This window comes from Danio rerio, chromosome 5 (genome assembly GCF_049306965.1).
Source record: "Danio rerio strain Tuebingen ecotype United States chromosome 5, GRCz12tu, whole genome shotgun sequence".
NCBI lineage: Eukaryota > Metazoa > Chordata > Actinopteri > Cypriniformes > Danionidae > Danio > Danio rerio.
In genome coordinates, this window is record NC_133180.1 from 29,544,065 (window position 1) to 29,572,050 (window position 27,986).

Consider the following 27,986-nt stretch of genomic DNA (forward strand, 5'->3'; position numbering starts at 1 on the left):
AAAATAAACTAATAAATTAATAAATAAGTGAAAAAGATAAAAAAAATAAAATAAAAATAAAAGTAAATTTGATGATGCTGCCAAGAGGATCACAGGTTAAACAGAGGCAAGCTGCCATTTACAGTTAAACAAATATTATAAAAATGTATTTATCTTCATCATGTGATTTTGTAACATGACTTTAATCAATGATAAAAGATCAAGGTCAGACTCCACTAATGTTATTCATGTTCAAGATCTACACTCACCATACATGTCTTTAAATAAATGTTAATGCAGTGTTAAATGAACATGTAATAAATATGTTCTTTTTGCAATTTTGCAGAGCTGACTAATAACACACCTAAAAAGGTCAATATACCCTGTTCTCTTTCTCTGAAGTAACACAATATTTATTTTTTTACTGAACTGGGTCACTTCCCATGACTTAATTTAGCTCTGACCTTCAATTATAACCCAAACAAATACTGGGTGACATCATTTCACCCTTCTACACACTGCTTTTTTTGAATAAATAAATAAAAAATAATAAGTTATAAAAAACAATAATAAAAAATAAAAATAAAATAAATAAACAAATAATTACTAATAAGTAATAAATAAATAATAAATACAAATATTATATAAATAAATATATTAATATTATTAATTATATTATTAATATTATTATATATTAACTATATACAATTTTATTAAAAACATTTATTTAAAATAAAATACATAAAAACAACAACTTAATAGAACACAAGGTAACATTTATTTGCTGGATCGACCAGTGTCCAAAATACAATAAAAAAAAATAAAAATCAAATAAAGTAAATTACATGTAAAATAATAGAAAAAATAATTTATGAATAAAAGGATTCAGAGGAAAAAATAAGTGAAAGCAAACAAACAAATATGAGGTCTTCTAACATATAAAGATATATTGAATATTGTGTTTTGTCATTACCTGTGGAGGCTTCCCACACATCATATCCCAGGTTCCATAATGACCATGAGACTGTCGATAAAGTCGCACTGCATCTGTGAACGCCGGAGTCTGAACTTTACACTCCTCAGGCAAACCTAAACAAGAAAACAGGGCCTGTATTTATGAAGATTCTTAGCACAAAGAGTTGCTCCAAGAGACAAAATTCTAAAGAAATTTCTCAGAAAACTGTAAGGTTTCCCATACAATTAAAGAGAAGATCCTAGTAAAGATAAAAGTTATTCACGAAACATCCTAAAAGGTCCTTAAAGGTCAAAAAGTCTTAGGAGTAGCCAGGACTTTGAAGAGGCTTAAGCTAGATTTTATCAGTGGTCAAAACAGGCAAAAGCCGAAGAGGGAGAAAAAATGTTTCATGTTTGTGATCTTATTAGAGACAAAGTAACATCTCTGACACAGTGCAGAAATGCCACATGCCATTTGGCCAGAAATGGGACGAAGGGGAAAATACAACAAACAAACAAAAAACAACATCATCCAAACACTAGGTCACTTAGAAAATGAACTATGAAGCAGTGATTATTTGGGTTATTCACAACCTTCTATAAGCAGAGTCAAGCAGACAATTCCTGTACTTTTAGATCCTTTTATTGCAGCCTTAAAAACTGCATTTACAATAGCATATATTTATTTTAGTGCTAATAAAACCTTCATTTAAAAATCTACTTAAATAGGCATGAAAGCAATTGGTGTGTATGAAAACAGTTGTGTGACTGAAACAGAATGAGTATTTTTCTTAATTCCGAAGTCTATCAAAGACGTTAAATAAAAAACAATTACCAACACCATTGACTCTACAATATACTCATAACACTCATATACTTATAATCCACACTATTACTGACATCGACACCACCATAGACACCAAAACCACCACCACAATCTTTGACACCATAACATTCCTCATCATCATCATCAAAATTGACACCATCATCCGCCATGGACACCATCATACTCATCATTGAAGTTACTGGTAAATTTCCATAAATGGATTGTGTGTCAAAAGGCCCTTTTTAAAAATACCAGTAAAGCCGTTCCAGTAATTGTATGGATATTAACTGGAATTACTGTGTGAAAGGGGCTATAATCGTCAACATCCTCAAAATATAAAGTATCTAAGCATATAACAAAACTGTTTATTATAAACAAACAACACTGATACGCGTTTCTAAATACAATGACATCACAAAGTGGTACAGTTCCTTTCCATTTAGAGAAGTGAAAGTTATGGGTGACATAAAATGAAAGAAGAGTCATGTTTTATATAGAGAGAGATCTACAAAGATATATTCCCACAAAAATGGAAATTATTTACTCAACCTTTGTTCTTAACCAGTATGAGGTTTTTTTTTTCTGTCGAACAAAATATTACGTTATGTTTTTCCTAACAAAGTTGTCAATGTTTACAAGTTTCCAACATTCTTCAAAACATCCTATCAAGTTCAACAGAAAAAAAAACAAAGTCAAGTAAATGGCAGAATTTTTATTTTTGAGGGAACTATCCGTTTAACAAGCTGCAGTACAAGTCCATGTCAGTTATGGTGACACTCAAAATGCCCTGTTTTTATAAGCGTGTGTGTGTGTGTGTGTGTGTGTGTGTGTGTGTGTGCGTGTGTGCGCGTGTGTGTGTGTGTGTGTGTGTGTGTGTGTGTGAATGTGTATGTGTACCCTTACAATAAGAGGAAGTTAAGCAGGCTGGGTGTGGGGCTGGGGGAGAACAGACAGGAAGTCCAGCTCTCCACAGCAGCACAGCTTGACTCTTATGTGAAAACATGCACACATGGCCAACAGTGCTTGGGGACACATGGGAGAAATAAAGGTGAAAAAAAAAAAATCTGAAATAGAAACTAATCTCAAGTCCAAAACACCAGATGATCAGAGAATCTGGCGGAGAAAAGAAAAAAAACTCTTCACACACAATGCTGTAATATCCCTATAACACCAATGAGCTATTAAATACTTTGCACAATAGGAGACTTCGTTTGGATAACACTTGCCTTCAGTGCTTCCCACACATAGACCTTACTTGAGTGCACCGCCCAGGTAAATTAACAGGCACCCGAGTATTCAAACATTCATTCTTTCATTCATTCATTTTCTTTTCGGCTTAGTCCCTTTATTAATGCGGGGTCACCACAGCAGAATGAACAGCCAACTTATACAGCACATGCTTTACGCAGCGGATGCCCTTACAGCTGTAACCCACCTCTGGGAAACACCCATACACTCTCATTCACACTCATACACCACGGACAATTTAGCCTACCAATTCACCTGTCTTTACCACGTCTTTGGACTATGGAGGAAAACGAAGCACCCAGAACTCCACACAAAAACACCAACTGACCCAGCCAAGGGTCGAACCAGCGACGTTCTTGATGTGAGGCTACAGCACTACCCACTGTGCCACAGCGTTGCCGTATACAAACAAATTACAATATATACAATGATGACCAAATATCTGCGATCAATTACGTAGTGTTAAAACCTCTCGTTTACGTGTTTTGTTCAGTGTGCATGAGACATTTTAGCACTCACACTGACAGACTGACTGACCCGCAGACCGACTGAGTCACGCCTTTTTGGCACTTAAATTTGTTTGGCCAGGTTTCTAAATCTAAAGGATTCGTTCGGTGATCATTTGCGTTTATTGCATTTGCAGCTTTCTATTGGCTTTGGAGCTGACTGCAAAAGCAGTCACGAGAGAAACATTTGGCCGGGTTTCTAAACTTCCTAAAACGTCCAGGATTTGTTCGTTAATTGTTTGCGTTTTTTGCATTACCTTTTTCTTAAGCCAACTTTAGCTTAGCTTTAGCTACATACTCGGAGAGGACGAAATGACTGGTCTAAACCTCCAGCAAAATACAGTGTTTCCTCTAGGATTTTTTTTCCAGCTGTGGCGTCAGTCCATTTACACAGCTCTACCAACTAACAATGGCGTTATATTAATGAAAAATGTTGTGAGCGTAGTATTACAAGTCAAGATCACATTTATGCAATACGAGCATGTGTGCAAATCTCTTTGCTTGCAGATTTCCTCTGTTCGTGCACAAAACTTCTTGCACACCCTCATATACACGCTGCTCAAGTCCAGATTTTACTTGTGTGCTCTCAAATAAACACTGCTGAAGTGCGATTTAGTGTGTTTTATGTAAGAGTAACGTGATGTCTGCAACATTTATTAGATTTGCTAGGAATATTTATGAATTTCTCCAATAGACCTACAGAGCAGTATTAATGCTTCCTAAAGTGAAATGGCTATAAACTCCAGCAAGATTAAGTCAGTGTATGAAAGTTTTGAATAAGAAGCTGTAATGTAGCCGTCGCAGTGTGAATTTTAGTGTGCCGCCCTGTTGCAGAAACCATGAAATATATGTACACCTAATGGGTAAATCAAAGCATTTGCCTTATTTAATCTTTAAATTTGAGATATTGTCTGTAATTCCGTTTTTCTGTCATTTACTTCTCATTTGCTGCATATTTGATTAATTTGATGATGTCATTAGGTTATATTACATATAGGCTATTTTATATCTAGAATACTTTAGCAATCAAGTTTGTTTTGAACTTGAAAGCAATAATAAATAAAATTAAATTATGTTTTGTTTGTCGCATATAGTTAACTATTTATGTGGTGTGGGTAATTGATGCGTTTCAATCCAACTACCACCGCAAGTATATTTCAAACCACTGGGAAGCACTGGACTTTCTTCAAAACTTTGAGATTTAACATTTTTACTCATTTCGATCATCATTTAAGCACATGTAAACGCTTGCTTCAGTGTTCAGGAATCCAAATTATTCTGACTATTTCCTCATATTTGTCTAGCTTCTGTCAGGTCCTATACAATGACATTCAATAGGCTTTCAAAGAGTCTGGACACTGGATAGGTTTTAAATCGTCTGGACTTAATTCATGAACACGCTAGTAAACCTGTTCAGTTGCCCAATAAAACCTTCTCTTAAAGCTGACATACACCATATAAGACAAAGTCGCCTCATGAACATAAATAACCCTAATTTCACCAAAGTTGTATTTGTGACCTGTGTGCAAGCTGTACTGCTGCTTTTCAGACATAAAAGCCTCTCTCCCACCAGTCAAAGTCACACAGTGAAGATCAGCAGAACAAAAAGAACTCGAATTAATTGCCGCCGCATACCAGACTTTACTGGGTCGCCAGTCCAAACACATTGCTCACCACAGCATAGAACTGCATACTTGAAGCATCACTTAGTAGTGTGGTAGAAATGAATGGATTGCTTCGACACACTTCAGATTTAAACAACATTAAGCTTTCAGAGCAGGCTTCTTTTTTTAATTGCAATTCATGTCCTAATATAGCAGTAAGTGAATGTGAAAGTTATTAGAGAAGTTATAAGAGAGTTATTATCTCGCAAAAGAAAAGAAAAAAATATTCTGCAGTCTAAAATGAGTCATTATTTCTGCATAAAACTACTTCATATCTTCATAATGCCAGCTAATGGTCCTCATTGGCTGTCCATGAACATCATCGACTTGGACCCTCAAAAACTCTTGCAGCTGAGGCCTGGGGGAGGTTTGTCTGTGTCGACATGTTGAAGATTTTGTAGAACTGATACCTTTTTGCTTAGGGACCCTTAAAATGCATTCTAAAAATACTTTAGGTTATTCATAAAGAATTATTCACAGACTACCAATGATAACAATACTGCACTACAAAAAATGTTTACTGCTTATTTAAGCTACTTATTTAAAATGAGTGGAAGCAACACAATTATTGAGATTTTGAGATCTTGAGAAATGAGTCACAGGGTTTGTTGCATGTTTTTGGACAATGGCGAGCTTTGTTTCTTTTTTATCAGTTGAGTTTGTTACCATTCAGACACATTGCTAATCTGGGCTCCTGTGTTCGCCTATTTTTTAAAATTCTCCATATGACCGGGAGAGCTAATGGTGGGAAAAGATTTGGCAAGAGACCTGCTGCCCAGCTATCCACTGTGTCTGCATTTAGACCAGGGGACTGAGGAGGAGAAAAGTCCTCCTCATTTATAGTGTTTATACAAACATGAGTATCTTTATAATGATACAACAAATAATATAACAAATCATTTGTCCGTGATATAACAAAAAATGTGTATGTGAAATTATAAATAACAAATGTAGTATGGCATTAAATCACTTAGTTTATTTCTAGTTTTCTAGTTTATTCTCTAATGGTCATGCCCACTTCTCCCTCATCATGAAGCATTTTTTGAAAAAAATTCTGAGGTAGACTTGTTTCATGGCCCTTTAAAAATAAATTAATTATATTGTAATCAATGTCAATGAAGTTACAATAAATTATTACCATATCAGATTACCATACACTGGGATGTTTACAGAGATGGGATCTTTAAACTATTTCAGACACTGTTAGAAAACAGGTGATGCTAAAATTGATATTAAAAGGGATAGTTCACTCAAAAATGAAAATAATTTACTCACTCTTCACTTTTTCAAAACCTATTTAAGTTTATTTCTTTCATTGGTAGCCGGTACAGATTGACTTCCATTATATATATATATATATATATATACACATTTTTTTTCCATCATTATTTCAGCTTTCTTCAAAACATCTTATTTTGTGTTTAACAGAAGAAAGAAACTTAAAATTTAAAAGCACATGAGGAAGAATAAATTTTGTAATTTAGATTTTTGGGTGAAACAGGGCATTTCTTTTTTTTGACTCTGCATGGAGCATCAAAACACATTTATCAGCCTTTAAAATAGCATAGTGACACCTCAAACATCTTGCATGCAAATTATGCACTTCCAAAAACATGCTATGACTTGTCAGGATCTTGCCCTGATCCAACCCTGTTCATGCATGCTTGGGCGTACTCCTCTGGGCATCCATACACAGAATAACACAGTCCTACTGGTGCACTGCATGTTTCTGACATTTTTTTGGAACACAGATTAGCTGTAATAAGTTACATGATATATTGAGTTACTCCTCACATTTAGCTCTTTGTAGAGAACTAGTGCAATGCAACTTGAACCAACACAGATTTGACACAATTCTCACCACAACCGTATCCAAGACATGCGCCTGGCTTATGATTTCAGTTTAGCTTTAATTCTCAGCTGACGTCTTTCAAAATAAACACACACTAACCCATGCAATAAAGGACGTCTGTTAGAGTAGATTAATATCAAACAATTAAAGAGACATTAGTCTAATTAACTACATTTATTTTCATAGCTTATGCATTATTTGAACAGAATATGTGTTTGCATTGTTTATAACCAAAAAGATTTAAACTATAAATTATTCAACATTATGCAATATTCATTAAACTATAACTTTAAAAAAATGTGTTTGCAAATCTATTACAACACGGTGGCATATGGTAATTTAACCAGTGATTTTTTTTTTTTTTCACTGGAATTCAATGAAGGATTTATCGGACTGATTCAAACCAGCAACCCATGACTGTGTAAGGGTTTTGTGAACAATTCAATAAGAACCAGCTCATTAGAGTCATTTGTCTATGAATCAGGCTACATTGTGCCCTGCTGTATGTTTCTGACTCACAAATAAATGCTCAAAGTGGCCATTTGATTATGAATCAGACAATTCAACACAATGACATGATTACTTTGCCATTATTTCTATGCATAAAGAGTTATCTCATCACATTGAATCTTGCTTTTCTCATGAGATCTGTAAACTATAGACCAGGGTTTTTCAAAGTCTAAGACAGTGGGCCTCCCTTTTGACACAACTTATCCATTGGCGCCCCCCTCCTCCCAAACACGCACGCACGCACGCACACACACACACACACGCACACACACGCACACAAACACACACACACATATATATATATCAGACTGTTAACTCACTTTTATCATCATTTGCATGAAAGTGCAATTATTTACAGAGTAATAACAAGTATTTTAATATAACATTTTTAAAACTAGGATGATGGTTCAATATGAATAGAACAGATCCAAGAACTGTCCATCCCAGTCAAAACAGTCTAAGTTTTGCAGGTCTCATGCTGGCATTAGCCAAAATATTTTGACAAACCACACATAAAGGTCGTGGTTCATCAGCTGGTCCAGTCCACGTAAATCCTAAACTCAAATACTGATCATCATATCGTCGTCTTTTGGGTTTAAGCCCTGAACTTGAAGGCTTTTATGGCGAGGGGGCCTGGCCGAGAGCCGTGGGAACGGAGTGAGGCCACCGTGTAAGTGGATACACCTGCGGTGCGCACCTGCCTCGGATCCCACGGAAGGAGCTCTGGATCATAAAAGGAGGAACGAGGACAGAGGAAGCCGAGAGAGCACCGGGCCCGGACATATTTTACTTTTGCTTTCAGTTTGACGGCAGTCTCCGTGAGGGGGGTCTCAGAAACCGACCCATTGTATTAGCAGGCATATACCTGTATTGGCAGGCTTGCCAAACAGAAGCGAATTCACAGCTATGGCCTTCTGGGTAAAAAGGTTTTCTTATATTTGACGTATTATTTTTTTTGCTTTGTTTAATTAAAACGTTTAAATATAATAAAAAATACATATAATAATTAAACTTAATAATTATATTTTTATTATATTTTTTCCCGCACCTCCCGACATGCTCTGGCGCCCCCCAGGGGAGGCGCGCCTCACACTTTGAAAACCCCTGCTATAGACCAACCACAAAAAGACTGGGCCGTCTGCCCAATCAGAGCAGATGGCCCAGTTATTTTGTGATTGGTCTATATCTTACAGAACAGAAACCAAACATTAATTACAATATCTGCATTCAAGCTCAGAAGATCTCACCTATTTTAGCATATCATCTTGATCCAAATCCCAGGATTAAACCAATAAAGAAACAAATCGATCCACTTAAACCTCCACTTCAAGCACAACATAAGTAGAATATTTCACAGTGGTAAATTTAGACATAATAAAAAGCAATTACACATTTCCAATGACCTAATAAACTCAATGATAAATCTCATTTATCACTGCTGGAAATGACAATTTTGTTGAATGTATATTGTCAGTAACTGAATTCACTCTTCATAAACAAAGATACCAGATACCTGTGCTACAAGAAATTCATTTCACATAATCAGTAATGAGTGCTCATAGAAGCATGCAAATGTTACACTAATACACATTTTGTCTGGACAAATGGATCTTTTTGACATGAATGTTCAAGTGTTCAAAGATGATGTTTATAATATATAATATGTAATATATATATATATATATATATATATATATATATATATATATATATATATATATATATATATATATATATATATATATATATATATATATATATATATATAATATATATAATAATAATATATAATATAATATATAAATATATAAAATAATATATAATATATAAATATAATATAATATATACATTTATATATAATATATAAAATAATATATACTATATAATAATAATATATAGCTATTGATGGTATTGAATAATATTAGGTGTGATTATACAAACATTGTTACAGATGTTCAGACTTTGGAATTGCTGATGACTCACTTCAGCATATCAGAATTAATTCCTTTAGAGGACAATTAGAATTTCTCATACACTTTGATTTACTGTGCAATTTAAAGATAAGTTTTACAATAATCATTATTACAGCACACCATTAGTGTAGATTAGCTTTGTTTGTTGTTTACTTTTGCTCCCGATTTGGACCCAGACACTGCACTGCGTGACAGACTTAAAAAGTGGATTGATTGAACAGCAGTAACTCAAATGATTCACAGGAAACACTATCACTCACAAGTCCACTTAATGACCATTTACTATTACAGTATTTATCATAATTACAATACTAATGAATGTGTAATTTTGTCAGGTACTCTAAAAGGGAAGGGCAGATACATATAAATGACAGCCCATTACGAATCACTAGAACCTACACCCCTTTAGCAGGGTTAGGCTTAAAGTGTCATAGTAACCGATTAACATACAGACTGACACAACATCTTTCCAAACGATGAATCAGAACAGTGTTGCATAACATCACAGAGAGCATTTGTTGTGAGGATAAAAGCAATCAATACAGATAGTGAAGCACTAAAGCACAGTGTGTTTAGATAAAATACCAGAAATCAAGCATTACAATTGACTGTTTCACTGAAATTCACTGAAAAAAGAGAATAAAAAAACTTATCTTTATGACTGTGATAAACCCAAAAGAGGGAGAAAAAAGATGATCTGAATTATGCATCATCTAAATTAGGGCTGCACGATGTTGGAAAAATCAAACATTGCAATATTATTTTATTCTGCAGTATGTATCCAATTTCACTAGATGTGATGATTAACTATTTGGAAAGAATGTATGAATAGATTTATTGGGATAATTCTGTAGAAGAGTGTATATGTATAAAATATAAGAAACAAGCATACTCTTGCTCTACAAGCACAGATAAATTCAATAAAGAAAAAGATACAAATTAAAAAAGCAGCGTTTTGTTTTCCGAGTCGAACTGTATTCAAGTATACAGTAATTGAATAATCAATTGTAAAATAATAAATAATTTAATAAAATTGATGGTTATTCATTTTTAAAAGTTACAAATGGTACAAAAGTTACAAACTGTACAATTTCTTAAAATGCTCAAACTCATCTCAGGCCCCTAATATACATTTGCAAAATAAATAATCCAGACTCAGCATTGTGCGTAATTGCACTGACTATTGTGAATGATCACATTGCAATAACGATGCTGAAACAATATATTGTGCAGGTATGCAGCCCTAAACAAAATAGTAAAGAGTCGCCTCTTGAAGTGCACACACTGTTAAAAAAATTAAAGGTGCTTCAACCAAAAATAGGATCTCAGTGATGCCAGAGAAGAACCTTTTTTCCTACCTCAAAGGAACTTTTATTGAAAAGTTAATCTAGTATAATTTTTTTTCATAAATTTTAACAATTTAAAAGAACTTTCTTCCACTTTAAAGCGCCGACATATAGCACCATTGGGGAAGCTGTGGTCTAATGGTCGGGGAGTTGGACTCCCTGGAAAAGGTTGCAGGTTCAATTCCTGGTCCCGTCAGGAACTGAAGATGGAAATAAACTGAATAAACTGCACTCTGTTCGTCTCTGAAACCCAGCTGAGGTGCACAAGACAATTAAACCTTATTTGCTCACAGTGTGTTTTTATGTTTGTGTGCTCTCATTTTTGACATGTGTGCGTGCACTTGGATGGGTTCAAACCGGAGGACCAATTTCGAGTACGGGTAAAACCATACTTGGCATTCACATTCCCTTTCATTGAATTTTGGGCATCCTGAGATTAAGTAAGGGATGGCAGAGATTTCTCCTTCACTGACTCGGTAGGGGCAGAGAATTGTGGGTGTATAGACTATCCTGTCGCAAAATCCGGCGAAAGTCCTACATGATGGTAATAGTTTGATTATTGTGTTTACATGTCTTTACTGCACTTCAATAATCCAACAAAAATAGGCATACTCCACATGACCTATTCCGATTTCTGTTTAGTTTGATTATGACCTTTGTGCTGGATCATCTACTAAATATTAGTATTCAGAATCCATAAGTTAATGCCTAGTCATTTAGCTTCTTTTAAATTGTTGTTGCCATAGAAACATTCTGACAGTTAGAATCAGTTATTTGCCTTATTTAAAAAGAACACCCTACAAGAAGACACTTACAATCCACTCATCCTGTGATCATCTGTAGAAGCATTGTCTGTAAGTTTATTATCTGTTTGTGTTTATATTCTATCTCAGATATTATTGTTATGTACATAGATAACTATAGCTCATTTTATGTACATCTTTTTACATAGGCTGTTTCTCAATATGCGTTCTTCAGCGGTCTTGCGTCCTCGTGTTCTCGTGCAACGTCATCATCAGCTGCCTAAGTTCAGTTCCAATACTCAAGACCGCAAGTACGGAGGACGCGTGAAACTTCCCGGATGTGATCTTGATATCGACGACGCACTGATGCAGACTTGAGCGCCGAACTTGCTCTGGAATTCCCAGAAGTCATTGCGACTGGAGGTGGGAAGCGCAGCATTAAATTTAGATTTATTATTAAAGTTCAGAGATATTACTTATTTAGCTCAGGAGCGTTCCTAAATGAAACGGTGAAAGTAAACATTACCATGAACATCTTAATAAAGGAATAAACAAATTAAGGGTTGTTTGTTTGCTGAAATTCGTATTAAAATTTGTATTTGTATTTATATTGTGCAGAGTATATTTATAATGTTTTTATGCAAAGTATATATTTTGAAGAGGGGGGGAAACAATAAATCGTTGTATGAAGGCTGTAATGTTTAAATAATTTCCATTTAAAACGCGTGAAGGTCACATGACCATCAAGAAGAACGCAGAATCCCATTTCTCAAAGGACGCGTTCTCTGCCCTCGCGGTCTCCTGAGTTCGTTCTTCCGAGGACACCTGGCAAGACCGCACTCTACAAGAACGCAAGTCCATTCTCTGCGTTCTTGGAATTGAGAAACAGCCATAGTTTCACTCTGTTTCAACATACTCAAAGTGGCATGGAATAAAGCAGCATTCTCCCACAATCTCACGTGTTTGAAAGAGTTTATCTGTCTGTCTAACTTTGATAGAGACGCCGGAGTGAGGGCAGAACAACCTTAATCGCTGCTTAAATCTGAATCGCTGTTTGCATGGTAAAATCTTAATCATAGTAGTGTCTTAATCATCTTAAAATCGCAATATTGTTGTCCATGTAAACATACTCAATGAGTCAAACGTACTTTCAATAAACCAGCAACCATCTTAGATTAATGAACAGTAAAGAACTTGAAAAGATCTGAACCAGCCCTTATTTGGGAAAACGTCTCTGCAGATGTGCTTGCATTCAGATCATACTACAAGCAGCAGGGATTTGGCCAGCTCTCTCAAATACACACACACTTTTAAATGGCCGCCTTAATACCCCAGGGGACATTACTGCCCTCGCCGCAAGTGTGCATTCCCTCCAGCAGTCTCCCATCCAAACTGAATTATGGGTTGACAGGCCCAGCTGTGACCACTCTGGAATCTGCACTACAGGGGAGAGAAAACAGCTCAACAGCCATCAGAACATGCATGAGACATGGACAACCTCACATCCAACACCAACAATAAGTCCAACAAGACTGAACTTATATGACTCCAGTTAGTGTCTGAAATTACCAGACTTCTTTCTCATAGGCCAAATGAGTACGTTATACTGGAGTTCCTAAACTTTTCAGCCCGCGACCCCCAAAATAACAATGTCAGTGACTCGCAACCCCCATTTTTCAAGGTAGTTCTACTGTAAATATATAAATGTTTAAGACACAACTATGGATATGTATAAACATAAGCATATTGTCAACACATAAATGCAACAGTCTATTGACCATTTAAATGTTTTTTATAGTCATTTATTAATTAAATTACATTTTAATATAAAAATTAAAGGCTGATGGCTGATTTTTATTTGTATGTTGTTTTCTTTAATGCAACTATTAACTATCCTCTGTGGGGTTTGAATAAAATATGGTCATTCAAATAGTGTAATAAAATTTATTTGAATTTTGAAAATCACCAAGCAACCCCTTGTCATTGTCAAGCGACCCCACAAGGCGTTATACTATAAGAGGACCTTCATGAAACCACCTCAAAACAGCACAATATGAAAGCTTTGCTTTAGTTGAAACTGTAAACTGAAAATTTGAAGAGTAAACATACTGTGAGAAACTGTTTAACAATATCGCACTTTAGGGCATCCGCTATGTAAAACATATGACAGAGTAGTTGGTGGTTCATTACACTGTGATAAATCACGAACTAAAGGCTGATTTAGACTTTCGTCAAGCACGCCCATATGGCCTCGTGCAGCGGTTGCATAGCCCTCACCATCGCTGACGCCGACGCTGATGTGCACAAATAAATGTAACTAGACTCTGTGAGCTCTGTGATTGGTCGACTTGGTAGCAGTGACGATTGTGGGTGGTGCTGAGAGCCACAAGCCCGATGGAGCAAGTGTTTACATGTGTCGAGTCCTGTGAAGTAGCTCCAGATGAAAACTTTTGTTTTGGGTTTACCTTATGATTAAAGTTGTAGCACGTCAGCCAGTTCCTACCTCTGAATGAGCAAGTTTTAGCTACTTGTACATTAAGCAGACCCCCTAGAACACCCAATTCGCACCACAGAATGTCTATATCTCATCTTTGCTATGATTTCATGTAAATCACTCACGTTTCATATGCATCTGCTTGCTGCACAAGGGGAAAACCTTCCCGCACCCCATTCCATGTAAATGTAATGATTGTGAAGGCACAGGTGAGACGTCATTTTTCAAGAGACATTCAAATACATCACGTGCTGCGTATGCAACGTCTAAAAGTCACGTAAAATAATAGATTATAAACTGAAATGAATCTAATTTTATTATATGGTTTGGAATTGGATGTTTTATGAGATTAAATAAATTTTTATGCAATTATTTTGCGTTTAATTAAGAATTTTGCAGGATCACAAAAATGTGCTACTTTTTGTTGCATTATTTATTTATTAAGGTAGCATTCAAGGAAAAAAAAAACTCAAAATAACTCAACACAGAGGAACATCAAAACCTACTGGCAGCTAGTGTGTCATTGCAGAGCAACACAAACAGCACAAAGAAGTATAAATGCACGACTATGCACAAGACAGGCACAGTGGGTCATGCCGATCACTCCACACAGAAATCTAAACTAGCCTTAAGTCGATCGAAAAATGAATGATTACATTCATAAAGATCTTATTTTTACTGGTAATCTAAAAATGTATAGTTTGTAGAAGTAAAACCTGCGGCACACATTACAATGTACTGTACAGTATATGTGCTCCGGTTTCCCCCACAAGTCCATAGACATGTGGTTTGGGTTAATTTGGTAAGCTAAATTGTCCGTAGTGTATGTGTTTGAATGAGTGTGTATGGTTGTTTTCCAGTGATTGGTTGCAGCTTGGGAGGTGCATCCGCTGCGTAAAACATATGCTGGATAAATCAGCTGTTCATTCCACTGTGCAACCCCAGATTAATAAAGGGACTGAGCTAAAAATAAAATGAGTGAATGAATGAACAGCTTATGTACACTGAAAACAGTGAAAAACACTTTAAGAGTAGCAAGGCATCACATCCAGTAATATAATATTTATATAACTTTTTTTTGCTTTTTATTTTTGCTATCAACAATGTATATTAGCATGTTCTTTTTTAGCATTTTTTACCAGTTGTTTGGTTAATTTTTGTGCATTGTTTTTTTTTTTGTATAATGCATGTTAGAGGGATCATCTAATGAAAGCTGAAGAAAAGAGTGCAAGTAATACGTTACACGTTTTGTGAATATATCCGTTTTTGTAGAAATGCTAAAGTCTTGCTAAAATAAAGGCAAGTTTTAACTTTAGTGTGAACTATCCCATTATCCTGATTAAAAACCAAATAAACTTTCTAGTCAAGTTTTATTGGAAGGAGGGCTTGTGCTAAATGTATTGCTAAGGTGTTTTTTTTTAGCTCAATAACAGTAGCTGGTTAATCTAAATTACTACCAATATGCCATCCCGCAATAGTTGAAACATAGTCATGGTCTTTTTATGAGGAATTTCTGGCCATCACACCTGTCTATTATAGTGATAATATTAGCAATATTTAAGACCATTGATAATATCAAGCAGAACTATACCAAGTTCCCACCAAGCAGGTGCTATAACCACAATAGATTGTGACAATCATATCATATCCTTCAAATAGACAAGTGTGCTCTTGTTTGAGTGGCCTGACAAACAGCATATCAAGCAATCTAACAGTGACATCAGTGTGAAAGCGTGAAACTCAGTTACAATGAACCCTCTGGTAGCCCAAGGCAAAATTGTTGCTATATTGAAAACATAACAGATTTTTGCACTTCTAGTCTGAGAATTGACTAATAAACAGTCTGCCTAAATTACAGCTTATTTATATATTTTACTGTGAAATGCTATAATATCTGCTAATGCTATAAAAGTTAAAGCTGCTGTACAGTATAAACAGTCATAGACTCCAGCACGGGCCCTGAAAGATGAAAGCACATCTCCAGCTTTTCTATGATCTCATCTGACTCTTTTTACAGCCTTGAGCGGTGGAATTCTTTCTATTATCAAGCAGGCCAAATTAGCACCTTCAACCGTGCCAAACGTTCCACTCGAGTTTCCTTTTTGATAGAGGGCTGTCTAAAAAGCTTGATTTATGAAATAACACATCAGTTAAACTAGTGAGTCTGAAAGCGGCCTATTCTGATAAACAATACAGCGACAATAAGAGTAATGAAAGCCAGTTACCTCAAGTAATGAGTCATACATTGAATATGTACTGTATGTAGTAAGGCTGCATAATATAGAGAAAGACCAACAAACTTTTACAAATATTTTATGCTGAATTTCTGCAATACATGTTTGGCAAATAAAATAAACAATTCAATTAAATTTTAATTTAATTTAGAACAAAAATTTAATAAAATTTTAATTTAAAATTAAATTAAAATATATTTAATTTTAAATAAAAATTAAATTAAAATACATTTAATTCAATTAAATTTTTTTATAAAATTAAAAAAAAGACTTTTAGATTAAATTAAATTCATAACAAATACAGGATTTTTCATTTGATAAATTGAACTACTATATTTGGGAAGAATTAGTCAGTTGGGGAGTTAATTTAGCATTAAAAACAACTTTAAGAAAGAAAAAAAAGGAAATAAAACAGGGATTGCCAGTATTAGAAGGTCTAAACCACTTATTTATATATTTTTAATTTCAGAGAGAGATGCTGGTTTACATTTAAACATGCAGTCTGAAACTGGCAACAAGGAATTTTATTATTTAAATTGCTTGCACAGTGTGAAAACTGCACTAAGCCAAACCAGTATATCAGATTTATTCCTTTATATCATGCAGCCTTACAGTATGGGTGTTAAAACGATGTTTTGAGCTTAAAACTTTGTGCGTGTGTGTGTGTGTGTTTTTTTAAGACTCACCATTGTTTGTGTGCCGGACACAGTCTTGAAAGACAGCGCTCCACTTCTGCTGCTCCTTTTCGGTCACCACACAGAAATAATAATGACGAGCATAAGGGTGCCAGAGGATGAGTGGGAACTGAGTCGCACATTTCAGGAATGGAGAACTGCCAACTTTAGCCTTCACACCTGGAAAATGCATGTGGTATGATTTAATGCTTTTACGTATGGCCTGATGAGGAGATCTCCATAGTCATTGAGCACAGCTGCACAACATACAAAGATCACAGTCAGCTTCTGTACACTCCCTTCCCTCACTGCTTATCTAGACACTCACTCAACTTTATGCATTCATTTAAAGCAAGACACTGCAGGTTAATCGGAAAGAAAATACACAGCTGAAGTTAATAATGAAAAACATTTTATGTATCTTCATTTTTTTCATAAAGTTTTCATAAACACGGTTGAAATATGCAATTGATACATTTATTAAATATGTGCCAATTTACATAATTCATCCACTGTTATCCAGAAATGGGAGTTTAATTTATTTATAGAGCCCCAATTATGCATTAAAAAAGGTCATATTTTGGTTTTGGGGGTCTCCAGCAACAGGCTGGTTATTGTCCTATAATATGCATTTATTTTTTACCTAATTATCCCAACGGCTCCTATATGATTTGTTCAGCGATTCATTCGTTTCCAAACCCCTCCTTAGCACGATGCTAATTTGCGCTGATTGGTCGACTGCGATTGATTGACTGCGTTCAGTGCGAGACAGAGAGAAATGCCCCCCACAGTTTATCAACATTGTTGAAGTAGTCAGAGTGGAGGGTGTATGTGTGAGCCCAATGCAGGAGTGCATTAAAGAAATGCAGTTAAACACCAGCATATTTTTCTACTCTTAATCATAAGTAAAAACAACGACACACATTCAGTATAAATCCACAAAGTGGCAAAAGCTAAAGTATTGTGAAACTTGACCTCCGCCTATGTGTAGGAACATTGACAAATGGCAGAGGACTGCGAGCTCAAAAACGCAATTAAATCCGTAAACAAAGCGTCAAGCGTCACGTTTTTACGTGGTTTTGGACGCAATATGTTAATATAAAAAGTTAAACAGAAACAGTACAAGCAGTGTGGAACGGTTACAAGTAACAAAACAATTAAATACATATTTTGCATGCTACAAAAAAACAATGCAGCAACCATTTTAAATGGCACTTACACTTGTGAAATGGATGAAGAAACTGATCCATGAACGGTGTACTGATAAAGTCCAATACATTAAAAGTATTTTCTGATCCTTCCTTAAACAAACAGCCGGCAAATCAATGTAGACTATTGCATTAATCACCAGAGTGTTCACTCATTAATGTTCACTCATCATCAGTCATGATCGGTCCCACACACCCAGCACTTTGTTAGCATTTAAAAGGAAAGGCTCGTTCACGTTTTACCAGATCTTCATATTTGGTATAGTTTCATTTCAATGTTGATATGAAAAGACAAATGATTCGGACCAACCATAAATCATCTAAACTACTCCGAATAAAATATTTTATAAAAAAAAAAAAATTTAAACAAGGTGCACTTTCAGATTTAAACATCAGCTGAATGTTTTCATTCACTTAGAGTTGTGTTGCACACTGCATGGAAAGTCATTTTCAAAAAAAAAAAAACATAATAGGGCAACATGAAATATATTTGCACAATTTTTTTTTATGTTAAAAAGGGCAGCAAATTATGAATGAACATTTCCCTTTGGAACAGATACAAATAAAAATGTAGTTTGGTGGTGTTAGTTTCCCAGTGATGGGTTGCAGATGGAAGGGTATCCGCTGCATAAAGCATTTGCTGGATAAGTTGGCGGTTCATTCCTCTGTGGTGACCCTAGATTAACAAAGGGACTAAGCCGAAATTAAAATGAATGAATGGAGTTTGGTGTTAGTGCTGCTAAAGTTGAGATTTAGGGCTGAGTGCAGGAGAAAACAGAAAAATTTCAATATATAGATTTAATTTAAATCTACAATCTACAATCTGATACCATGTATTTTGAATGCTTTCTTTAAATTGGCTTGAAAAAACACTTACTGAAAAGTCAAAGAGATCAAAATTGGCAAGAGCATTGGAAATATAAAAATGTTTTTGCCTGCAGCGTCCCTTCCTAAAGTGAAAGCACACAGGGCCAAGTAAACAGGAGGTTTTAAATGTCACAGCCTTGCATTGCATGTTAACATGAGTCTTGTGTGAGACAATTGCTTACTGACCTTGTCTATGTGCAGTTATCTAATCTTTCAACTTCATTGTCATGACAACGTGACTCTAGTAAAACCGGTAAGCCGCCAACTTTCATACAGATTTATAGAGCCTAATTCTCCTTTAAAATCTGTGTGAACCAGAAGTTACTTAAGACTTTTATTTCAGAATGATGACATATTTCTATCTTAAACTAACAGCTGGAGGGGCTAAGCTAAGCACAATTAGCAAACGCCTTCAAACCTACATCCTCAGAGAAAGACTGCAGTTCCAGTGCAGAAAAAACAGTTAGATTTGAATTAAACATTACAAGAAGTCTTGTTTTTAGTGGATTAACTTGGATGGATTAATTGTTCACCTCAAAAAAAAAAAAAAAAAAAACTTGTAAATTTTAGAACCTCATTTCATCCCTGATGTCTTCCCATATCTCTCTCTCCCCTTCTCCTTTTCTCACCCCTTCAGACTGACCTGGCAGGCTGGTGTTTAGGAGCTCCAAATATTCTTCCATAGAGGTCAGGACTCTGTAACCAGCACAGTTAATGCTGCCTTTTGGATGCAGCCCTCGCTCATGGGCCTACATTTAAAACACAAGTGTTATGACAGAACAGAAATGATTGATTTGCATAAAAAAAGGCATTTGTTGTTTGTTCTAAAAACAAATTATTTTTGTTTATAAATAACTATTTTTTTTTAAATAATTTGACACTTAATTATTATTACATTTATTTGACACTTATTGAGACAACTTAATTGTTATGTTTAATTCGCTTAAATTTATTAAAACTAATGAGCCAACCTAATTCCTTTATTTTGCCTCAAACCAAATCGATTGATTGGAACCCCAAAAATTTTCACAGTGTACTTTGAATTAATTTTTTATTTACATTTTTTTTTTTTACAAAAGAAAATATTAATGCATTAATTCTATTTAAAATGATGACCTCAGTCCTGTGCAAGTTCAAAGGAATGGAAACAAAAAGCAATACATTATTCAAAAAAGTGATATGACAAAGCCGAAAAGAGATTTACTTCATTTATATGAACTCATTACCTGTTTGTTTTCATAATAGTTGATGTTGTAGGAGTCAGGAATAAAGAGAAAACGATTCCTCCACTTTTTATTCTCTTCTAGATACTGAAATAAAGCTCCTGAGAAGATGGACTTGTTCTTAAGAGGCACCTAGAAGAAAAAAAGAAACATGGTTTAAACACAACCCTATTTTTGCAGAGAAAGACACAATTGTCCATCCATTTTCAGAGAGGACCTAATTATACATTATGTAAATAGATGTTAAGACCAGAAGGATTTAATTGTTGTTTACATTGCCCATCCAGTGCGTCTGTCTGATACATGCGAAAAAAAGGCTCATCTTCAAGGTTCACACTGTGATAATTCTACACATTTCAAATATAAAACAAGTCGACATTTACTCAAACAAAGCCATTATCATCCATTCTCCTCTGCTGTTTGCCATTACAACACTCCAGGCCTGTGAGAAATCACCCTGAATGAACTTCTTTTGCAAACAGAGTGAAAAAGAGGAATAGAAAGAGGTATATCTGGTCTGAAACCTCCTTATTTATCAGATCTTCAACACATATACAGTCCCCAGGGTTTCTGCAGGTCACACCAAGTCAGATTTAAGACTTTAAGACATTTTCAAGACCATTATGAATACAATTTCAGACTTATACAGGGTTAAACTTTTTTTCTAACATTCAGTGGAAAAGATGTTTATAGGTCCTATCCAAAAAATCTAATTTTGTTATTTCTTAGACACAAATAATGTGTCAAAACAAGCAAACTCTGGTCTTATAGATAAACTTAAAAAATTGAGTTAATGAATTTTACTTTGTTAAAGGTACACAAAACCAGAGTACTTTTTTTGAGATTTTAACAGATTTGTGTGTGTTGAGCTTCAGTTAGGACAATGTTAGCAGCACCTGTCAGCTTAAATTGTGGGAAAAACTGGATAATTTTGAGCTTTTGTCAGCTAATTTCAGCTTCTGGGTTTAAAATGATTTTTGAGGCGGGATCAAAATCTGCGACAAAGCACAGAACTGCAAGTGCAAAGATGACGCGTCGGTTTCTCATTATTATTCATAGCAGAGTTTTCTTATCCTATGAGAAGAGCCGGCTTCTTAATTATTCATGACTGCACGTGCTTTCCGAAGACAAAGCAGACCTGGCTGCCACTGCCAAGCTCAGCTGCGAAATCCTACGTTGATGACTGGGTGAGACGCGTCTGCAGACCCATGGCACACAATATTTAGTCGTTCATGAAGGGTCGTATGTCTTTGTTTCATTGATCCACGGGGTTTGTTGCATGTTTTTCCCTGCGATCCTGTCAGGCCCAATACAGCAAAGTTGTGTGTGTGCTGCAAGCATTTTTGTCAGGAGAGCAGTACGAGTATTAGAGAATGGCGGACGTTGTCTTTTATCAGGAGTTTGTTCACATTTAGACACATCGCCATGCTGCTGTGTTCGCCTAAATCCTCAAGATTACCAGCAGGGCTAATGGTTAAAATAGACAGGGCAGAGACCTGCTGCACTGAGTCTGCATTCAGACCCGAGATTTGAGGGAAAAGTCCTAATTTAGTGTTTATTTGAACACTATTATCTTTTTAATTATATAAATTGTGGTTAGGTGTAGCTATATGAAAATCCAAATTTAGCATGGGATTAAATTGCTGTTTATTTCTTGCAGTTTAACTTTGTAAACTATAAAATCAAGGGTCTCCGCTTGGTTTGTGTCTCATTTTGTGAACCGACTGACAACAGTTGCTCGCTCCCCTCCTTCTCCCCTGCCCTGCTGGCCATGCCCACTCCTGGCCTTTGCTCGCGGAGCTTCACGCCCACTATGATGCATCTTTTGAAAAAAATTCTGAGGTGGACCTGAACTGAAAGTGGGGGTGTCATGACCCTTTAAAGGTTTTATTAATATGTAAATTGGATGAGTGTTGGCCTGACTGGAAATTAAGACCTGATTAAACTGATTTAAGTCCTACAGGACAAAATTTCAGTGAATTTAAGACATTAAGGCCTAATATTTAGTTTTTTTTTTAAATTTTAGACATTTTAAGACCCCACAGACACTCAGAGTCTCAGTAGGCCATTAGATCAGTGTTCTCCGTCTGTACCAAACACCCGGTGTAAGAGAAGAGGAGATCAGGCTTTCACTGTTTCACAAGTCTCAACCTCACACTAGACACTCCAACCATACTTGTTTTTAAAAACCTTCTGAAATAAAATCTGTCCTTAGGATTTGAGTTTTTTAAATGTTGACGGGTTGTGTTATTTTAATTATTACTGATTGTCTTCAGCAATGGGAGCAACAATGTGTTGTAAAAATGTGCTATATGAATAAACTACAACTAGATCTGTACCTTCCTGTGCAGCAGCTGAGGCTGAGGACCTCCTCCACCCTCGACATCATAACGCATCTGATTGAAGAGAGCAACTGCATACTGCCGTTCATAGAGCCGGCCAAACTCTCCCATCAGCTCCCCTGTCCGTGCTAAAAAAATAAACAGAGAGATAAAAAAAAATAAATCAATGAAATTTCACAGAGATTAAAACGGTTAAAAAAATAAACTAAAACAAAAATAATTATTAAAATAAATAAATAAATATATGTTTTATAATAAAAAAATGCACTGCCTACAGGAAAAAATATGGTAATTACACTGTAAACAATTGCAAAGTCAACTCTTGCGATAACAAAAACTTGTAAATCACGACACATCAGTGGCCATTACACATTAACAGCAATTGACAGTGAGCTCCATGTATCTGTTCGAAAGACAAGATTACAATGTTTGAGCTTCACGGCTTTGTCCTTCATGTGCACGTAAAACCAGATCAGCACTGCTGCTGGCACAGGAACAAAGGCAGCTTCATTATTGACTGCTTTCTGGCAGGATGTTTTCCAAATGACTATGTAGGGCTTGTTGTAAAACTCTGGAAGCATTCAACCTCTTGGAAGGATTCAAGGAAAGAGAGGGAAAGGGAGAAAAAACAACAACATTCCTGTCTGTTTGGTAACAATATGAAGAGTCATTAAATTAGAGAGGTGTGTGGACTTGATGATGATCAAAGACAGAGAAGAAACATAAAACTTGTTCACCTAATTGCCTGTTGAATGTCCATAGGAAGTAGGGCTGTACAATATTGGAGAAATAAAAAAATTATGTTTTGATTTTAGGTATACAAATAAAACTTCACCCAGTGACTTAAAGAGCTCTATTTGGAAAGAAAACAGGTAGAGAAAATGAATAATCATAAGTAAAAATAGCACTGCATCGTATTCGTTGTAAAAATGATTCAATAAAATAAATTTTATTAAAGTCACAAATGGTACAATTTCTTGTGCCAGAATGTGATTTTAACTCCCTCGAAAAGCTAATACAGTCACAAGCCTTAAAAACATGTAAATATTAAACCTTTTCTCAGTTATAAAAATCTTCAATGTCTATGGCTTCTGGTCATCTATAATCCCAATTTAACGTTGCAGATTCTGTGTAAACCTGTTGCCTTTAAAATGACAAGTTGATTTTACTTAAAGAAAGTGATTAAACTTGTTATAGCTTGGAACTATTTAGATGACTTAATTTTTGGAATTATGAACATAATACATATATTTGATAAAATTTAAAGGGCACCTATTTTAGCCCTTTATTAAGATTTAAGATAAGTCCTTTGTGTCTCCAGAATGTGTCTAAAGTTTCAGCTCAAAACACCCATCTGATTATTTATTAAAGCTTTCAGAATATTGCAATTTTCTACTCAGTTTCCGCCTCAGCTGCATCAGATAAACAGCACAGTGACAGACATGAAGAAAGCAGATCTCACGTAACATTGAGAAAACGACAGTAAGAACTTTCCCAATTATTATTTAATGCATTTGTTGTAGAGTTTTTCCAAGCCTTACTGCAACAATGAGTCACACACACAATGTCTTTACAAAGTTTACGCATATACACAGCGGACACGCACACACAGCACGCGCATTTAACTTTGCACTGTTTTTGCACACAAATGTGACAGGATACAAATTGATACCCACCGTTGTATGGATTTCCGTTATGTTAATGTATAAAATAAACCTGACTGACATCCACAAACTGGGATTGAAGCATCTTCTTTTATAATTGTGAAAGTAAAATTGGTGCAATTCATTACAAACATGCACTGTTTTAAAAACGTTTTAAACTTGTAAAACTCATTGGTGATCAGATTTGATGATGATTGATGATCACAGAGAGCTGAACAGATCTTTAATCCCAGTTGCTTTGCACACGTCCCGTCTTGTTGATATGATTATATGCATTACTACGCGTTAATACGGTGCTTTCAATCCTACATCACGTTGAGGTGGGCCTCAAAATGGGGGAATTTGGATCCTATTTAAACGTCAGGAAAATAAAAAAATTGACTTTGTGTTTCCATCACTCCAATATGACTATGGACACACTACATCTACACACATTTCTGTCCAAACAGCTTACAAAGGACGATTTTCATCATAGATGCCCTTTAAGTAAATGAGTTTACTTAGTTTTTAAAGTAAAATAAAAAAAATCAATTTAAAAGCAATGGGTTTACTCATTTTCAGTAAATTATATGCTGTTGTTCTATTTGATTTTTATATTCCAAAATAGCCGCCTCACCATCTAGTGGCTGTTTCCCAAATAACACCAGAGTGTCACCTCCAAGTGAATCTATGCGCTTTGTTGTAAGTTAGCTAAAGAAAACCGTTGATAGAGAATGACTTGAGTAACAGTAAGCTAGACAACATTTCAAGGGTAAATAGGACTGTTATGACTTAAAAAATAAAGTTTCACACAAGGGACTCAAAAAAAAAACAAACGAAATCAAACCAATGAAGCTGAACTCTCAAGTTCAACAAGGCCATTAACATCAACAATTCCCATCAAAGCAAATTATAAACAGACCTGACTTGTAGCATTTACATACTTCAGTCTGCCAAGTCAAATGCACACAGTAACACCCTTAAAATGTGTTTGCTCTACACTGCACAGATTAAATGTCTCTGGAGCTCTGCTTATGATTTCTCCTGACCAACACTCAATCCATCATATTTGCCCCTTAAAAGCTAGAATATGTAATTAAATGAGCTGCAAAAGCCATCAGGCAGTTGTGCAGGCAGAAGGGAATGTGAAAAAGGAGACAAGCGTCCTGAGAATAAGGTCACCCAGACCATCTGCATCGTTTTAGAAAAAAAATAAAATACTTTATTAGAGGTGATGTGAAATATGAGCATTGTTACGTGCTGAGAAAAGTGAAATGAGATGTAAAATGTTGTTATTGTTATTTGAAACTACCAAGAATATGTACACTTGAAAGGGTCTTCTTGAATTGCAGTTTCAGGTTTTGTATAGCACATTTTTAGTGAGGAAAAAATTCATTCATTCATTCATTCATTCATTCATTCATTCATTCATTCATTCAGTGCTTCCCACAAATTTGAAATATACTTTCAATGGTAGCCGGATTGAAACATATCTTTTACACACAGCACATAAATTGTCAACTGTACATCCACAAACAAAACTATATTTTTACCTATTATGACACTGTTGTACACCTTTTTTTTCAATGGATTCAAATTATTGAAAAAAGGCTGTTAAAATAAAAGAAATCCACTACTTCGTACTTATGTTATTTAGGGGTCATGTTCACCCACTGAGAGGCAAAGGCTGCTCTTTTTCTCTCTCTATTTAAAGTTGCTTTATTGGCATGACATTTACAGTATTTCCAAAGCATTTTAGATAAAGTATTTAACATAATAACATCATTAAATTAATGAATTGTACAGCAAATGAGAAATCAATAACAGAAAAATGTAATAAAAATAGCCGTTTTTGCTAAAAAATTATGCAATAACTAGAATAAAAAGGCAGATTAGTTGATTAGCCAATTCTAATGGTGTACAAATATTTTGCAGCCAGTATATTTTGTTCTCTCAGAGTATGTAGTAAAGTTCATTAATATATAGAGTTGTTTATTAAATGATTAATAATTTAATGTTTCTCTTGCGGCTGACGCAGTAAGCTGTGAAAAGGTAATGCAAAAATGCATACAAATAATGGCTACTTCAGAAAAGCGAAAGTAAAACCCGTATCCCGGATGTTTAGGGAGATTGAGGGTGCTTTTACACCCGTGAATCAATTAATTTGTAAGAAACTATAATACTAGTTTCAGAACAATGTTGCTCTTTGTTTTTGGTGCGGTTCACTTTCACACGGCAAAGTTTCTGAATGGACCAAAATAGCTAAAACGAGTCACGTACGAGTAAACTCACCTCACATTGGTCAGAGTTTAAGGGTTTATTTTGCAAAGTCCCGCTCAGCGGTCATGTGTCCTTATTTTAATTTGTGACGATGAGCAAAAAGACATTATAAGCAAAAAGCTGTGCTTTCATTTTGAATGGTGACACCCCCCAACGTCATCACTAAATATAGAGCAGAAGTAAGACTTTCTCAAACATAGGCTAGCAGTTGGCTAATGCATTATAGGCTTTACATTATAGAGAGAAATAACAGAAAAACTACTGCAAATTTCCTTACTGATAAACCGCTATCGGTCATAGTTCAGCATGCTTTCGTATTTTTACATGAAACGCACAATAACCGGTAGGAATGACATCCCGCCCTACTCATAATTCTCTCTTCATATAGCCATGTCTATTACATATCCATAATACACTGTGATATAGCCGGGCTAGGATCGTATCGCTTTCTCACTACAATCGATCTGCTACCAGAGTTCGTTTCAATCGAGCCGAGACTAACTAATTAAGGCGTTTTTGAAGCGATTGTTTTGGTGCGGATCGGAGCGCGATTGCTGGATTCACATATGCCAAACAAACCGCGCTAACTGGGCAAACAAGACAAATATGGGACGCAGCTTATGAAAAGCAAGTTCCCTCAATGGCAACTTTATTATAATACATGGCTCGCTAAAGCAAAACAGCCAGAAACAAATATTTATTTACATTAAATTTATTTGAATTCATTTTCTATACACAATTTTTCAAAATTCCTTAAATGAGTCATGACTATGAAAGTCTAAACTGAAATTAGAGTCATTTCTATATTAGTATTGATTAACTATACTAGTGTGACTGGAAGATAGGGCTGTGTGCTTAATCGAAATTGAATCGCAAGAGGCTGCGATATGAAATATACATTTAACTTCCCCCACCCAGAGCAAATGTGTGACAGTCTTACTCGCCAATTGAGTGAGCACACTTTTGTTTCGCCCAATCAGAATTGCACAATCTAACTATGCAGAACGCCCACAATAAAAAAAACAAACAAACAGGAAAGCGCAAACGACTGGGATGATGGCATCTGCCACTTCAGAAGCATTAATAGACAATTTAATATCAAAGAAAAACAGCACGTCAGTAACATGGAAATATTTTGGTTTTAAAGTCACAGACACCAAACAAAACCAGGTAATTTGTAAAAGCTGTAGCAGAATTGTTGCCAAAGCATGAGAAAATACAACAACCAGCACCTAAAAAAGCTCCACAGGTGGCTTCATGAGGAGTTTCTTGTTAAAAAGTCAACTGAAAGTATTGTCAGTGACACTTAACCTAGTAGCAAGCAAAGTACTATTTCAGAGTTGTTTGCCAATATAATTTGATATCTTTTCAGTTCCTTTTTTAACTAACAATCACTGCATTTTAGCAATAGCTACAATAC

General features: G+C 35.3%; 1 protein-coding gene and 1 long non-coding RNA gene across 2 annotated transcripts in view; one reads left to right on the forward strand and one right to left on the reverse strand.

Moving 5' to 3' along the window:
• Positions 1 to 27,986, reverse strand: part of niban2b (niban apoptosis regulator 2b) — a 52,273-nt gene that overhangs the window by 10,582 nt on the left and 13,705 nt on the right. Inside the window, exons 3-7 of the mRNA NM_001326382.1 lie at positions 22,641 to 22,771; positions 20,305 to 20,433; positions 19,722 to 19,827; positions 17,016 to 17,183; positions 953 to 1,068 (exon numbers count right to left, since the gene is read on the reverse strand). Coding sequence (NP_001313311.1) covers positions 953 to 1,068; positions 17,016 to 17,183; positions 19,722 to 19,827; positions 20,305 to 20,433; positions 22,641 to 22,771 — 650 coding nt within the window. The remainder of the gene's footprint in view (positions 1 to 952; positions 1,069 to 17,015; positions 17,184 to 19,721; positions 19,828 to 20,304; positions 20,434 to 22,640; positions 22,772 to 27,986) is intronic.
• LOC141385821 (uncharacterized) lies at positions 11,635 to 22,530 on the forward strand. The gene is made up of 4 exons (XR_012406889.1): positions 11,635 to 11,712; positions 17,010 to 17,199; positions 19,716 to 19,765; positions 20,386 to 22,530. It is a non-coding gene; the product is annotated as an uncharacterized lncRNA (long non-coding RNA).